Source organism: Aricia agestis, chromosome 8 (genome assembly GCF_905147365.1).
Source record: "Aricia agestis chromosome 8, ilAriAges1.1, whole genome shotgun sequence".
Lineage (NCBI taxonomy): Eukaryota > Metazoa > Arthropoda > Insecta > Lepidoptera > Lycaenidae > Aricia > Aricia agestis.
In genome coordinates, this window is record NC_056413.1 from 13,774,834 (window position 1) to 13,790,218 (window position 15,385).

Genomic DNA, 15,385 nt, shown 5'->3' on the forward strand with positions numbered 1-15,385 from the left:
AGCACGAATAAGGGATTAATAAACTTATAAATTATCTTTTTAGCTTACAAAAATACCGATTGAAATGCCCAAAAAACGTTGTTCAAAACTTACGTATTTAATGTTAAATCCACGTGTTTGAGGCATTATTTGGCCATTCTTATGGTTTATTATTTAGCGGAACCACAAAACTCAACAATATCTAACATTAAATGTTCACTAAAAAGTAAAAACCTTTATTAACACTTTTATCACATGAAATAATATACAGACCGACTTCTTTGTTATGTCCTAGTAAGTAGGACATAACATTACACGCATTTGACGCTTATACACCGATATAAGGCTCTCTTTGGGCTCTCTCCAGTCTATAGTATCTCAATTCTCAATGTTCTAGGATTCTGGAGCGCCTACAAATCCTTTGCGGGGCCCCAGCCCAGGGCTCCGCGGAGCACAATATGAGAATGGCTGATAATAATTTATCAGCCATTCTCAAATTGTGTTTTAAGGGGCAAGCAAGAGTGATAAAGATAATAAAAATAGAAGAAAGTATTAAAGTTGAATGGTTATAATATAATGAGAATCGCGAAGTTTTAAAGTTTTGTATGTTTCGTAAATCTAGAGTACTCCTTCAGTCGAATAGCATTTATATTTATGAATCCCGTGCTGTCTTCTGGCGAGAACCCTCCAGCCACGTCCATAGACACAAGATCTTTGTTGTAAAGACTGCTAGAACTTTCTCTTGCCAACACCATAACTGAAAAAACCAAATGATTTAATTTTTAATAATATTGCGTTTTCGGCATCTGAATTGCCCCGGGGCAGGGTGGGCCGACATGACAGGATACGGAAACATCCGAAGTTTAAATGAACTACCGTGTACACATGGGCTGCGTTCCAGATGACGATAATTTTGACCAAAACGCTCAAAACGTCCCCTTCTGCCGTTCCCTTTGGCGACCGGGGTCGTTTTGATAGCGGCTATGACGTCACTCATGACGTCATCATTTTCGCTCAAAACGACCCTTGACGAAGATGTCAAAGTGGGCGGTCTAGTTTTTTTTTTAATTTTAACGTAACTATACCGCGAAAGCCATGTTTGGAAAGTTTTCAGGAGAGAGTAGAGACAAAAAAACTTTATATTATTTCATTACAAATAATATTTTAATTAAATAAATTAAATAACATCTCATCTCTCCTATACCTGTTGACTTACTCGTACTTGACTAAGCATTAAGCGGTATTGTTACCTAACGTTTATATGTATATTGTGACAGTAGTCAATATTCAAAATATGTGGTTTTGTTATTAAAATATGATTCAATGTGAAAACTCAAATATAATAAAAGTTTAACTATATTAAAATATGATTACTTAAGTAAAAAAATGTAATACTAAAAACGAAACAAATATAATATTATGTACCTACATATTTTATTAAAATAAATGTAACTATAAACAATAAAATTACTTTTATTTACGACTTGAAGAAAAGGATCGTAATATCCAAGTTCGGTTCAATGTACCTATGTATAAAAAAAATATAGTTCTTTTTTTAAACTTTTCTCAAAACGCTCAAAACGATCCATAATCCGTTCCACTTGGGTTTGTATCACTGACGCTAACAAGCTAGTGGAACGGGAAAAACTACGGTCTTGAGCGTGAGCGTTTCTAACGTCATCTGGAACGTGGGGATGGTGTACACTATAGGCCTCTTGTACGACAGTATATATTAAGTCTATGTCTTGGATATCTCTAGTGGCGCGGCGAGTGGCAGATTCAGGCAACACGTGGGTGTCAGAGTGCGATCAGCTGTGAAATACGGTTTACTAGTTAAAAATGAAAACACGTTGAAAACGTTAAAAAGTGCTCTGAATAAGGAAAATATGGGCCGTACGAGGTACTGTTGTGTTGTAGGGTGCAAAAATTTCCGATCTCGGATTCGTGAATTAACGTTTTATTCGTTTCTGAGACGGAATTGGGAAACGTATCGAAATCAACATGCCGATTATTAATCATGCTTAAATCTAAATCTCGCATGAATATTTATAAAATATCACGTGCAAGTTATTTTTAATATCATTGTTTTATGTATAATAATATATTGTACTTAATTGAAAAAACGATGTAAATAAAATTATTGACGGTTCAATATTTATTACTAATTCCTTCAATATTCACTTTCGCATTTATAATAATATTATCATACTAATATACTAATTACTGATATTACTAATTTACTAATAATATTATAAGTGCGAAAGTGTGTCTGTCTGTTACCTCTTAACGCCTAAACTGCTGAATAGATTTTGCTGAAATTTGGCATGGATAATTCCATAATATATTCATAAGAGTCCCGTAAAAGGACATAGACAGTGGCGTAACTATAAGATCCGGGTCCCGTGGCAAATTGATGGGGCTCTATCAGTAAAAATCGTCACGTTTATAATAAACAATATTATGTACTTAAAAATTTTTGCCCATTTGGGTCGGGGGCCCGTGGCATTTTGCCAGCCACATATTTACGCCGCTGGACATAGGACACTTTTTGTCTCGGGAAAATGTACGGTTCCCGAAACCCGCGCGGTTACTCCGTTGTGCAAGAGTTATGGCACAACGGAGTTGCGGGCGTCATCTAGTAAATTTATTATATTACATATTAATCATAAAAATCAAAGAAAAACTTCTTTGATAATGAAATACATCTGCATTTTCCATTTTTATTTTGGATGTATGGTTGAAAAGTTTCTGAAAATATATTTGTTTAGATTATTCAATACATAGCTCCACTTTCACGTCGTGCAGTCGATTACCTACTGGTCTGTGGTATTACTTTTACATTTACACGGTTGATTCGTTCTCCATCATCATGGATTTCGAAGACTTCATGAACATGATTGCTTTGGAATTAGTTTGTGCTCTATAATTTTTAATAAGGTAAACAACCTGCTTTTAGTAATAATGTAATAACTAAGAAGATGATCTTACAAATAAAAAAATACAAAATAAAAAATCATTATCAATGAATTTGAAAGAATATTTCATGATCGTGTATATTTAAGTAAATATAGCTTTCGATAAGTACTGATTTTCCGCGGAAAAAGTCTGCGGAAATATTATGAAGTCCGCAATCAATAATAATTTGGCTCACTACTTTTTATTGTGCTAAAAATATAAACAATTACCAAAAAAGTGCAATGACTTGTATGAGAATCATATGAGAAAAGCGCCCGTGAGTTTCCGCCGTCAACCGACCCGCGGCGTTGCCGTAGCTTAGCAACGATATCCAAGAGGCCTATACTCCACTCGTGTGGAGTATAGGTTATGTTCTTATTTAAAACTTCGGCTGTTTCCGTATCCTGTCGGTCCACCCCATCCATACTTCCATACTAATATTATAAATGCGAAAGTGTGTCTGTCTGTCTGTTACATCTTCACGCCCAAACCGCTGAACCGAATTTGATAAAATTTGGCATGGATATACTTTGAGTCCCGGGAAAGGATATAGGAAACTTTTTGCCCTGGAAAAATGTACGGTTGCTGTGCGATAAACGAGTTTTGGCGCAACGGAGTTGCGGGCGTCATCTAGTAAAGTTAATATACCTAGCGGAATAGAGCAACAATCTCGAGCTGTCAAATGAAACCGAAATTGGTTTCATCTGTGTGTAAAAATATGTGTACGTATCACTTACACAAGCATGATTGAACATGATTTCTATGAGATTAAATTGTCAACGTGCGGCACGTACCGACTGGACGTCAAAAAAAGAGTGCTGCTGTCATGTAACACGCGTCTCTTTTTACCACGCAGTGTTACTGGTAGTGACATCTCGCTTGCTCAGGCCTTTGTTTCTCTATTCCGCTAGGTATATTAACTTTATGGTCCACCCTGCCCCGGGGCAGTTTCGATGCCGAGAACGGTTTTAGATTATAGACCAAATTTATTTTACTTTATAGACCAAAGAGGATATTTCAAACTACTGTTATAGACCATATAGACCGACAAGGCTTTAATAACGCCATCATACAAAAACCCCATTTTTGACAGTTCTTCCTTACCGGCAGCGCTCCCGCCCAAGTTCATTTAAAGCCTTGTCGGTCTATATGTAGTTTTAACTCTAGTTTATTCTTTGAATCCTGTAAGAGGGGTCGGGAGGGATGAGGGAAAGAAACTTATTGAATATCTAGTTCCTATTTTATTCATCTTCTGTCACCATAACATAATACAAACTTACCTACAGCTGCTGAGTAAATAATAAATGTGCATGAAATTGGAAGTGACTTATATAGATTTCAACTTCAAACAAGTAAACAATAAAACGTTCTGATTTTTTAATAAAATTAGGGGACAAACGAGCACCTCACGGGTCACCTGATGGAGAGCAACTACCCTCGCCCAAGGACAGCAACATTAGAAGAGTTGTAGGTGTGTTGCGGGCCTTTTAAGAGGGATTACGCTGTTTTATTGAAGGTATATTATAAGAATATATATTTGTTCGGAAATACTGCTGCCGATAGTTTCCAGATAGTTCCAATAAAGTAAATTTTGATACCAAAGGAACTAACCAAATTTTGGCGTAGGGTTACAGATCTTTTTCAATAGGGAGCAGTTTAAATTTACATACCATTTCCTTTGAATATTTTTAGAGTAACAGACCCAGTGACGGATTCCTGGGACATCTCTAAACATTTCCTTGTGTATGTAGCTTCTGGCGAAAACCAGAATCCATTATAGACAAAGTCGGCCATTCTGTCTTGCAAATATTTCTTAAGTCTGAAAATTTTAAATGATTCAACTTAAAAATAACGTAGCTTACTGTTAGTAAGTCCATTCTACTAAAATTATATATTATAATGCGAAAAAATATGTCTGTTACCTAAATTTAATATACCTAGTTAAAAACGCTAAAGCAATTTTAATGAAATTTGGATATTTTTGAGTCCCGGTGCAGAACAAAGTAGCTTTGTCCCTAAAACATTATATCGGTGCAACTTAGTTGCGAGCAACTTATATAAAACTAGACGTTTCGCGCAGCTTCGCCCGCGTAAATTAGATATTTCACAGAAAAATTAGTCCACAAAAAAAGCCTATGATCCTTCACGTGGTCTACTTCTTATCTGATCCAAATAACAGAAAAAATGGTCTAGTAGTTCTTGAGATAAGCCCTTTCAAATAATTTCCCCCGTTTTTTCCATATTTTCCTCTATTTCTTCGCTCTTATTAGTTTTGACGAGATAAAATATAGCATATAGCCTTCCTCGATAACTGGGCTATGTAACACTGAAAGAATTTTTTAAATCGGACCAGTAGTTCCTGAGATGAGCGCGTTCAGATAGGCCCTTTCAAATAATTTCCCCCGTTTTTTCCACATTTTCCTCTATTTCTTCGCCCCTATTAGTCTTAGCGTAATAAAATATAGCCTTCCTCAATAACTGAGCTATCTAACACTGAAATAATTTTTCAAATCTGACCTACTGTTCCTGAGATTAGCGCGTTCAAACAGACAAACTCTTCCCAATTATAATATTAAGTATATACATATATAGTATAGATTCTCACAAACTATTATTTTTCTACCAATATTATGTTCTTCAAACGCGACCCACCTTAACACTTCTCGGTCCAGGGCGAAGGCTTCCAGATCTAAATGAGCTACGTGAAGTATCGTCCCCGCCGGAGTCTCGTAAAGGCCTCTGGACTGTAACGAAAAAGATGTATGTATAATATATTCATGAAATCATAGAACTCAATCTAATATATATATAAAACTAGATGTCCCGCGCGGCTTCGCCCGCGTAAATTAGGAATTTCACAGAAACCGTACATTTTCGAATAAAAAAAGCTATAAATATTCACGGGGTCTACTCTATATAAGTGCCAAATATTGCTATAAAAATTGCTCCAGTAGTTCGTGAGATAAACCATTTCTAATATTTTCCCCGTTTTTACCACTTTTTCCTGAGTTTCTTCGGTCGTATTAGTCTTAGCGTAATAATATTTTAGTACCTGGATGACCGAGCTTTGCTCGGTATAGCAAACACTCATTGACTTCGTGTTACTTAATAACGCCATCTGCTGGTCGTTAAAATAATTAGTTGCTAACAAAATAGTATTATTATTCACCAATAGATGTCAGGAAGGACTCTTCCATATTCCATTTTTTCAGTTAATCGATTATCGATAAAACACGGATAAAAATACATTTTCTGAAAATGATTCCTAGCTAGATCGATTTATCGCCCCCGAAACCCCCTATATACTAAATTTCATGAAAATTGTTGGAGCCGATTCCGAGATTCCGAATCTCGTAAATAAAAGAACGATATATTTACCGATTTTTAACCGAAACCGGTTCCGAGCCCTGGTTTGTAGCATATGCTTAGAATACTTCTCACGAAACCGAAGTCACCACATGTTTCCCCATACATTTTGAGGAGTTCCCTCGATTACTTATGGATCCTTCATCAGATCACCACTTTCGTGAATATAATACCAAATTGGGATGATACCCTACATACCAAAAGACAAATTTTGAAAATCGGTTAACAAACGGCGGAGTAATCGTTGAACATAAGAAAACGAACATTTAAACACCTCCCCCATTTTGAAAGTCGGTTAAAATTATTGTAGCCTATGTGTTATTATAAAAAAATAAAAAATAAAAATTGTTTTATTTCTGAATAAATTTGAATCAAATATTTTCAGAATGTTGAACTACATGTTGCCTACCACCGGTTCGGGAACTAACCCGGCGAGAAGAACCGGCGTAAGAAACTCGCACGGGGCCACTTTTTAGTAAAAAAGTGGAAAATTTGTCTTTTAAAAAAATAAAATTTACAATGTAAATAACTTAATCTATACAATATGAATACACAATTGTAAGTCACATAATATAATAAATGTAGAAGCAGCCTTGCAAGCAGCCATCCTACTCCCAAGATGTGCTATCGTTTAGGAAATCTTTGACCGTATAGTAGGCTTTGGCACACAAACGTTCTTTAATTACTTTTTTAAATTTATTAATTAATAGATTTTGAACGTTTTCCGGGATTTTATTGTAAAGGCGTATACATTGACCTTTAAAAGATTTACTTATTTTGCTAAGTCTGATCACTGGTATTTCCAGCTTGTGCCTATTTCTAGTGTTTCTACCGTGACTATCACTTTTAGTTTTAAATTTAGTTAAATTCTTTCTAACATACAATACATTATCCAAAATGTATTGAGAAGCAACAGTTAGAATACCAATTTCTTTAAACTTTTCTCTCAGAGATTCAAAAGCTGACATTTTATAAATTGAGCGTATAGCTCGCTTCTGCAGCACAAAAATTGTATTGATGTCGGCAGCGTTTCCCCATAAAAGGATACCATAAGACATTCTACTGTGAAAATAACTATTATATTATATTCTGATGTATAAGCTATATTATTGTAAAGTTTAATTAAAATCCGTTCAGTAACAAACATCCATACATCCACACATCCACACATCCATACATCTATACATCCATACATCCATACATCCAAACAAACTTTCGCCTTTATAATATTAGTAGGAAGTAGAATTCTCACGTCATGCGTGGCTGAACTCCTCTGAAACTGCTCCAGCGATTTTCGTGAATCTTAGCGAGCATATTGGCTAGGGTTGAGAATCGGACAACATCCAACGATATCAAAATACCAACATCTACTTTTTAGTTTTTATATTGATAAGTGCATTTGTTGAATAAATAATAGTAAATTATTACAACTCGAGACCGACGCGACCATTGTTTGTGCGACGGGATAGCGATGTACCATCGAGGAAGTTGATTCCTATGCAATTGACAGACCAACGTTATTTGGTCGAATATGTCAATTCAATGTTAATTGTGATCTGTCAGCTGGGTTTGACGTAACGCAACCAAACTACTTAGGGCCCCGATTTGCATAGGAATCAACTTCTCTGATAGTACGTTGCCATGGTGCATACTTATTTAGTCACGGCGACGGCGCTTTTCATCGGGGGCCCGTTTACTCGTTTGCCCCCTTATTTTATAAAAAAAGTCACGCCCCATGTCTACAACAATGAGGGTGTTTGATATTCTATTTGCCACCAGGTGTCGCTATGTGGCTTAGGTATAGGCCCGTATTTACTTTGATAAGTGATAAGTGCAGGTGATTAGATGTACGACAACGTTCTAGTGACGTCATTCACGCTGCATCACGGCCGCTACACGTGACACGATGGCACCTCTCTTGGAGGAAACCAGAGCTTGAGACTACATAGCGGCACCTGGTGGCAAATAGAATATGAAGCACCCTCATTCCCTCACCATACCTTGAGTCCAAGGAAGCGATTTTCGACGATATCAATGCGGCCGACGCCGTGTTGTCCGCCGAGTTTGTTGAGCGTCTCCACCAGGGCGAGCGCGTCCGTCACACGCAGCGGCTTCTGTTGCCCGCTCGGCACGGTCACAGACACCGGTATACCTGTAACATATTACAATACATTGAGACTAGTGTAGACCACATACATTAATCAGTGCCGCAACGTTATGACCAATCCTTACTCATTGGATTTCGACGACAATTGTGTCGTCGAAATCCAATGACTAAGGATGTCATTTACTATACGCTTTGTATAGTAATAATGGCCAGTTTTTGACAAGTCAATGACCGCTATCGCCATGTTTCGTCGAGTACAGCACAGTTCAGACAAAGCGGGAACCGCGCGGTTGAGTACCGTGCGTTTTAACCGCTGTGAACTTATTACAAGAGCATAATATGCTATGTTATGCTCTTGTAATAAAATCAAATTATTGTATAAAATATATATCGCGCAGATTATTGTGTACGTTGTAATATAATGCATTCTATTACAATAATCTGCACGATTTCAGCACGGGAAACGCGCGGTTTCTGTTGTGTCTGAACTAGCTCTAAAGTTCTTAATGTTAATTCCCGTGATTCCCAGACGGCTATTTATTATTAATTAGGTATACCTTTATCGAACACGATGTCGATAGTACTGGGGTAGTCATCGGCCTGCTCTAAATCCCGAGTCATCTTATAGATGCCGGCGGGCGGCACCGCGGCGGGGTCCTCGAGCACGCCCGACTCGTAGCTACAATTTGCAATTTAGAACAATAATTATTTCTGACAAAGTTTTAACTACGACTACGGTGTAATAATATGTCCATATAAGCAAATAATAATTGCACATATCATTCAAGATGTTAGTGTAAACACCGTTATCCTTGAAACCATCAAATGAGCCCATCAAAATGAACAACTTTTTTAACAACTATGAGAACAATGCTGGAAACTCAAAAAAATCCGTTTTCATACACATACAAATGAACCTATCCGGGCATCCGTATGGGTATGAAGACGGCATTTCTTTTAAATTCCCAGCATTGTTCTCATAGAGAAAGTTGTTCATATTTGACGGGCTCATATTTTGATGGTTTCAAGGATAACGGTGTTTACACTAACACATGGTATAGATGAAATAATAAAGGGGATTGTTTAAGGGGAAATGACCTAGGTATAGAAATCTAGATAATTAGATAGGATCCTACCCCAATTTAAAGCTACGTGTTTAATATCTATTACTTACTAAAGATTATATTATTATATGAACAACTAGCTGTCCCGGTGAACTTCGTGTCACTTTAAAACCTGCCATGGACTTCTACGAATGTTTTAAGACTAAAATCAGCCCAATCCGTTCAGCCGTTTGCGAGTTTTAGCGCGACTAACACATTTGGAAATCCATTTTTATATATAAGATAATTTATCTTTAGTTCCATAGGACAAGTAAAGAAAGTCGTCATGAACCACGTTTACACAACGGACTAGAAAAAACGATTATTAATAATTAGTAGTCCTAGTTTTTTTTTCTAGTCCATGGTCTTATAATTACTTTCCTTACCTTCGCTACTATTACGCCTCTAGCACACCGACGCTGCGTACTTCGAAACAGTAATATAAGCCATTGTGTGTAGCGGGTGAGACAGTAAATCGGTTCGCCACTGTAAGCTGTTTCGCAGTTTGCAGCGTCGGTGTACTAGAGGCAAAGTTGATTCAATAGGCAGATGACGGACCTACGACATATTTTATTCGGATTATGTCAACTTAATGGTCGTCATCTGTCGGCTGGGTTTCACAGCACGCGACCAAAATACGTAGGTCATAGATACCTATGAATCAACTTCTCTGATAGTAGTAATCCACCTAATATGCATGATGTTCTCATCGGTAGACCAGGGCGCTTTGGGTGTGGCGGCGACGGGAATGTCGTGTAGCTTGGCGTACTCCAACAAGTCGCTTCGGCCTTGGAATCTGTTGAAGAATTCCGGCAGACGCCATGGGGCGATAATCTGAAATACGAAATAATCTATTAATAACATCGACCAAGTGCGAATCGGACTTGTACACGAAAGGTTCTGTACCATTGTGAAGCAAAGATACCTACGTAGAAAATGTGTTTATAATCTGAAATACGAAATAATCTATTAATAACATCGACCAAGTGCGAATCGGACTTGTACACGAAAGGTTCTGTACCATTGTGAAGCAAAGATACCTACGTAGAAAATGTGTTTATTTTAGACTTATACATCAGCCCATAAAATGTTAGTAAATACGTTAGTATTATTAGGATTTTTAAATTAGGTAAATATACAATACAATTTCTTGCCTCTCTCTTACCTTTCCTTCAGGCCACAATGAGTAAACGCTCAACTCGAATCTGACTTGATCATTGCCTTTCCCAGTTGCGCCATGTGAGATGTATCTAGCGACAAAATTAAAATAGGTGTGGCGATGCGTTATATGGTTAACATAATTTGCTTTGAGTTCCTTCCTAGGGTATAGACTATAGACCCTTGGGAGGAAAAGCAGTATGTCGTCGAAAAAAAACAGCGTAGAATATATGCTAAGTGCGTATTTATTGTGGCGTATGTATCATTAGAAGTTTTCCTAAAAAACAGTTTAATACCAAAGTATACAGCCTGTCAAGAATGTGAAGAAATTAAAAAGTGGCAACATCGTAGTGTCATCCCTTTTTTCTAAGATTGATTTGAAAGGGATGACACTACGATGTTGCCACTTTTTAATTTCTTCACATTCTTGACAGACTGTACAAGCCTACACACAAGCATAAATTTTTTCGATGTCATACCTAGTGCAACTCAGTTAATGAATTAAAAGGGCTTGAACAACTACCGAGTAGTGTCGAGAGTCGAGATAGTGATCTCGGCCAATCAAATTGTCTGTTTTTTTTTATGAAATAAGGGGGCAAACGAGCAACCGGGTCACCTGATGGAAAACAACTTCTGTCGCCCATGGACACTCGCAGCATCAGAAGAGCTGCAGGTGCGTTTTCAGCCTTTTAAGAGGGAATAGGGTAGGGGATTGGGCCTCCGGTAAACTCACTCACTCGGCGAAACACAGCGCAAGCGCAGTTTCACGCCGGTTTTCTGTGAGAACGTGGTATTTTTCTGGTCGAACCGTGCCGAAGCATGGCTCTCCCGCGTCTGTTTGCACTGTCTCGCCATTGACTCGCCATTCTGCTCGGTAGGTGTAATCAATGCCTTATATGCCGAATCCCGGAGTCTCTAATATGGAGTGTGTTCAAAGCACCGTTGTATGAATGGATTCATTTCATAACTTACTTGGCGCCCAACTTCTTAGCCGCATTAACCAGGCCGACGGAGATGCAGGGTCGTGCGAGCGACGTGCCCAGGTAGTAGCGGCTCTCGTACACCAGACCCATCTGCACCGCTGGTAACATGTAGCTGGATACAAACTCCTTGCGAAGATCCTCCACTATTACCTGTAAAAATGTAATAAAACTTGAATTTGAAAAATAACTTTCCGTCCCTAGCCCTGGCATAATTGATAATTTAGCGCTCAGCTATAAAATATTGAAATGTACTACGATTTGAAGTGAATGCGACATACCTTCACATTTCTACAGATGCCGTAATATGAACCATAAAAATGGTTTTTATGGCAAAAGTAAAAATAAAGTTTAGAGATATATAACCTAATGCCCAGTTTCTCAACATTTTACTAAAACTGCACAAGAATCGAATTTTTCTAAAGCAGATTCCCAAAAACGCCATCTAGTGCTCAGTAGATGCAACCTTTTTTGTTGTTACGGAAATAATTTTTCTTGTCCGACGAGCGATGTTCTTAATGCGGGATTATCTATTACAGAATAAAATGTCTGCTATGCATATATAGTAAACCAATTAATATAGTTCTTGCAATCTACGAGCGCGCGGCGCCCTTAGTTGTGTTGGTGACCATATCTATACACGCGTACATGGCTCGCTCGCTACTGACTGCTCCGTTAGGTACGCACAGTAACGAAAATGTCTATTCGTATTTCCAACTACAAATAAAGGCTACGCGCGATCGTAGATTGCAAGAACTATACCGGTTTTTGTACAACATACTTTAAATCATTTTACTTACATCTTTGGCTCCTATAAGTTTGGCCTTTTCGCGAGCCTTGTTGAAGTCTTCGTCCTGTCCAATATCAGCCATATAACAGACCACATCATAGTTTTTCTCTATCAACCTTAAAACAATAATATAATATTATACGACATACATATAATAATATAACATAAGACAATAATATAATTAACAACAGTGAAATAATTATAATGATTTGTTGACATTAATATTTTACCGGCTTTATCTTACAACTTTATATTTGTTATTGATGTAATACTAGATTCCGCAGTAATCAGTTTATCGTGAGGAAGCCGTAAATTCTTCTACTATAAAAAATATTTTTGTTTAATAACTCAAGGTATCTATTCTGAAAACTAAATTTAATCAAAATCGCTTAATAGGTTTAAGCGTGAATAAGTAAAAGACGGATAGATACACTTTCGCATTGGTAATAATATTAGAAAAAGAAACTAAAATAGAAAAATACCATTTTAGGATACAACTAGTATCCAAACCACCCGAGTACGCCAAAATGATGAGTTTTTTGACCATAATTCCAGAACTTTCCCACATCAATAACTCACTGGCTAATGTTGGTCCACACCAGCCGCTTTATATAACTTCTGAGATAGCCCAAGGGTCAAGTCACGTGATAAAACATACAAATAGAGATTAATTACAACATCAATTACTTTCGGGAAATCTGTACAACAAATATTGTACTTATGTCGGAAAGCGATAACAAAACTAAACATATTTGCAATTAATCTCGCCAACACCTGCTCAAGTTAATTGTTGATTACATCATTATTATTTTGTTTTTCCTTCCTGAGAGTTTTTTCTAAGAAGCGTTGGTATATTTTAGTCATAAAATGTTTAAACAAGGGTCAGTAAAAACCGTAAGTCTGTAAAAAATAAATATTCGTGGACCAGAATAACTTTAACAAAATAAAAAAGTGGTTGACTATTTTATAATTTATTCATTTAAATATTTCAATACTGATATAGTATGCACACAAATCGAAATGTCTATGTTGAATATAACATATCTGCAACATTATAATCTATAGAAACTTATATGAATTACATTGCAATTTCATGGTGTTTAAATGCTAAAAACTGTACTAATTACATATTTCCTTTTAATGGCAAATATAAGGAAATCGTCCCTACGTTATCTAGCGATTATAAATAAATGTATCAAATGCAAGTATGATTAATAAAATGTGTAAATATTTTAGCGGCAGAATGATTACAACAGGTGTGGATATATGTATTTGTATGTATGTGTATTTGGAATGTAAGCGCATCATATTATAGTAGCTAACAGTGATAATAAAACGGCCAATGAGTAGGCGTAAATTCGAATTATAAATGTTAAAACTAAAGCGCGAACTATTAATAACGCATTATTTTTGGTAAGTAACTTATAATACTTAAGGTTACATCTCCGATTCTAATCTCTAAAATATAACTTAACGAAAATATTCATCAACAATAATATTTCATGGTGATATTAAAACTCGATAAATCTAACAGTAAAATATATTCATAAAATCTATGCGATATATTAACATAAAATTAAACGCCTCTGCGTGTATCACAAACAATAGGTTAGTCGCAAAATATTATGACATTATAATATTGTAAAATCATAGTTATGTCCTTATTTTTATACCAGTGATCGTCAACACAAGACCTATTTTCGCTTTTTTGCTCCTGAGGAGCAGATTAGCATTTCACAATTTTTATCTAACGGTCTAACCTGAGTGTCACTACATATTGGCTAAGTTCAAATTTTTGTAGGTATTTTAAGCCCGGCCGCGCACTAGCGGCCAGGCCGCGGCGGCCACCGAAAGTATGGTGTAGCCGCTGGGCGCGTTGCCAGGTGCGCTTCGTCTATGGCGGTTTCATACTAAGGTATATATCTAGATGGCCGCAGCGGCCTGGCCGTTAGTGCGCGCCCGGGCTAACACGTCATTTAGGGCCTGTTTCACCACTTCCTGATAAGTGACGAATAGGCTATCCACCAATTAACTTGACAGATCAAGTATGGATAATCTGTCAAAAAAGTTGTGAATAGCCTATTCAGCACTTTATCAGAAAGTGGTGAAACAGGCCCTTAGCTGACAACCATCCCTGGTAATGGTAATAATAAATCCCTGGTCAAAAAATATTTGAACTCAGAAATCTAATTGACGCCCGTTTCTCTTTTCCCTTTCTAACGACCATTTCCTTGCTCTTTCTAACATACGAGATTTATGCAAAACAACTCTAGCTCATTCCTTGCGAATCCCTCATAAGCGTAAAAACAAAATATCTATTGAAATAATTTGGAAGTATTTTATAAAGTATCTCAGAATTAAAACGAATCAACTTTGTTCGAAACAGCTTGAAAATCCAGGTAGCTTTGTTAATTACAATATGTGATAAAATCAAAATATACAATAAAACTAGTACTACTAAGTACCTGATAACAATGAAAATCTTAACATGCATTATATTAAATAGTTTAATAAATAGTTGTACTAAAATATAACGTTCGTAACTATTAATCTGCACCACTGCGATTTAATCCAAAACCTCTACTGACATGAATTACACATTTCGTTAACACATCTTCACTACTTTGGTGATACTGTGAAAGAGATTTTATATCAATATTTAATCCTACATTGCTTATATTTTAGCTCAGAATTAAAATTATAATTGATAAGCTTTATTATTAAAATGTGAAACGCAAAATATATGTGATATATTTTATTATTATGTTTAGGCCTCATTAGTCATTACGTCTTATAATGCTGTGAAGATTAATCGGCATAGACAATGTATTCCATAGATAAAAGCAAAGCTTTTTATAGTCTGTGTCTTTTTAATCCGGCCTGTAACTAATTTAAAATCACGTCTATAATCTAGAACTGAGATAAATTGGGGACTTAATTACTGTAT

At 36.5% G+C, this 15,385-nt stretch overlaps 1 protein-coding gene across 2 annotated transcripts; it reads right to left on the minus strand.

Moving 5' to 3' along the window:
• Window positions 1-531: 531 nt before the first annotated feature.
• Window positions 532-13,026, minus strand: LOC121729554 (argininosuccinate synthase). 2 transcript variants are annotated; one of them, XM_042118107.1, is made up of 10 exons: window positions 12,921-13,026; window positions 12,449-12,554; window positions 11,641-11,801; window positions 10,676-10,760; window positions 10,199-10,344; window positions 8,965-9,086; window positions 8,301-8,452; window positions 5,587-5,678; window positions 4,605-4,753; window positions 532-736 (listed from the first exon to the last, which is right to left on the minus strand). In XM_042118107.1, exons 1-10 carry the CDS (start codon window positions 13,004-13,006, stop codon window positions 573-575), a joined length of 1,263 nt encoding a protein of 420 aa, XP_041974041.1. In that variant the 5' UTR covers window positions 13,007-13,026; the 3' UTR covers window positions 532-572. The 2 variants fall into 2 exon arrangements, with proteins under 2 accessions (XP_041974041.1, XP_041974042.1); XM_042118108.1 differs by lacking the exon at window positions 12,449-12,554.
• Between the last annotated feature and the right edge of the window lie 2,359 nt (window positions 13,027-15,385).

Coding starts and splice junctions, on each gene's coding strand:
- LOC121729554 (XM_042118107.1), bottom strand. CDS start 13,006: ATGTGGGAAAGTTCTGGAATTATGGTCAAAAAACTCATCATTTTGGCG. Junction 11,802..12,448: donor AACTTATAGGAGCCAAAGAT/GTAAGTAAAATG, acceptor ACATTTTTACAG/GTAATAGTGGAGGATCTTCG. Junction 10,345..10,675: donor CATTGTGGCCTGAAGGAAAG/GTAAGAGAGAGG, acceptor TTCGTATTTCAG/ATTATCGCCCCATGGCGTCT.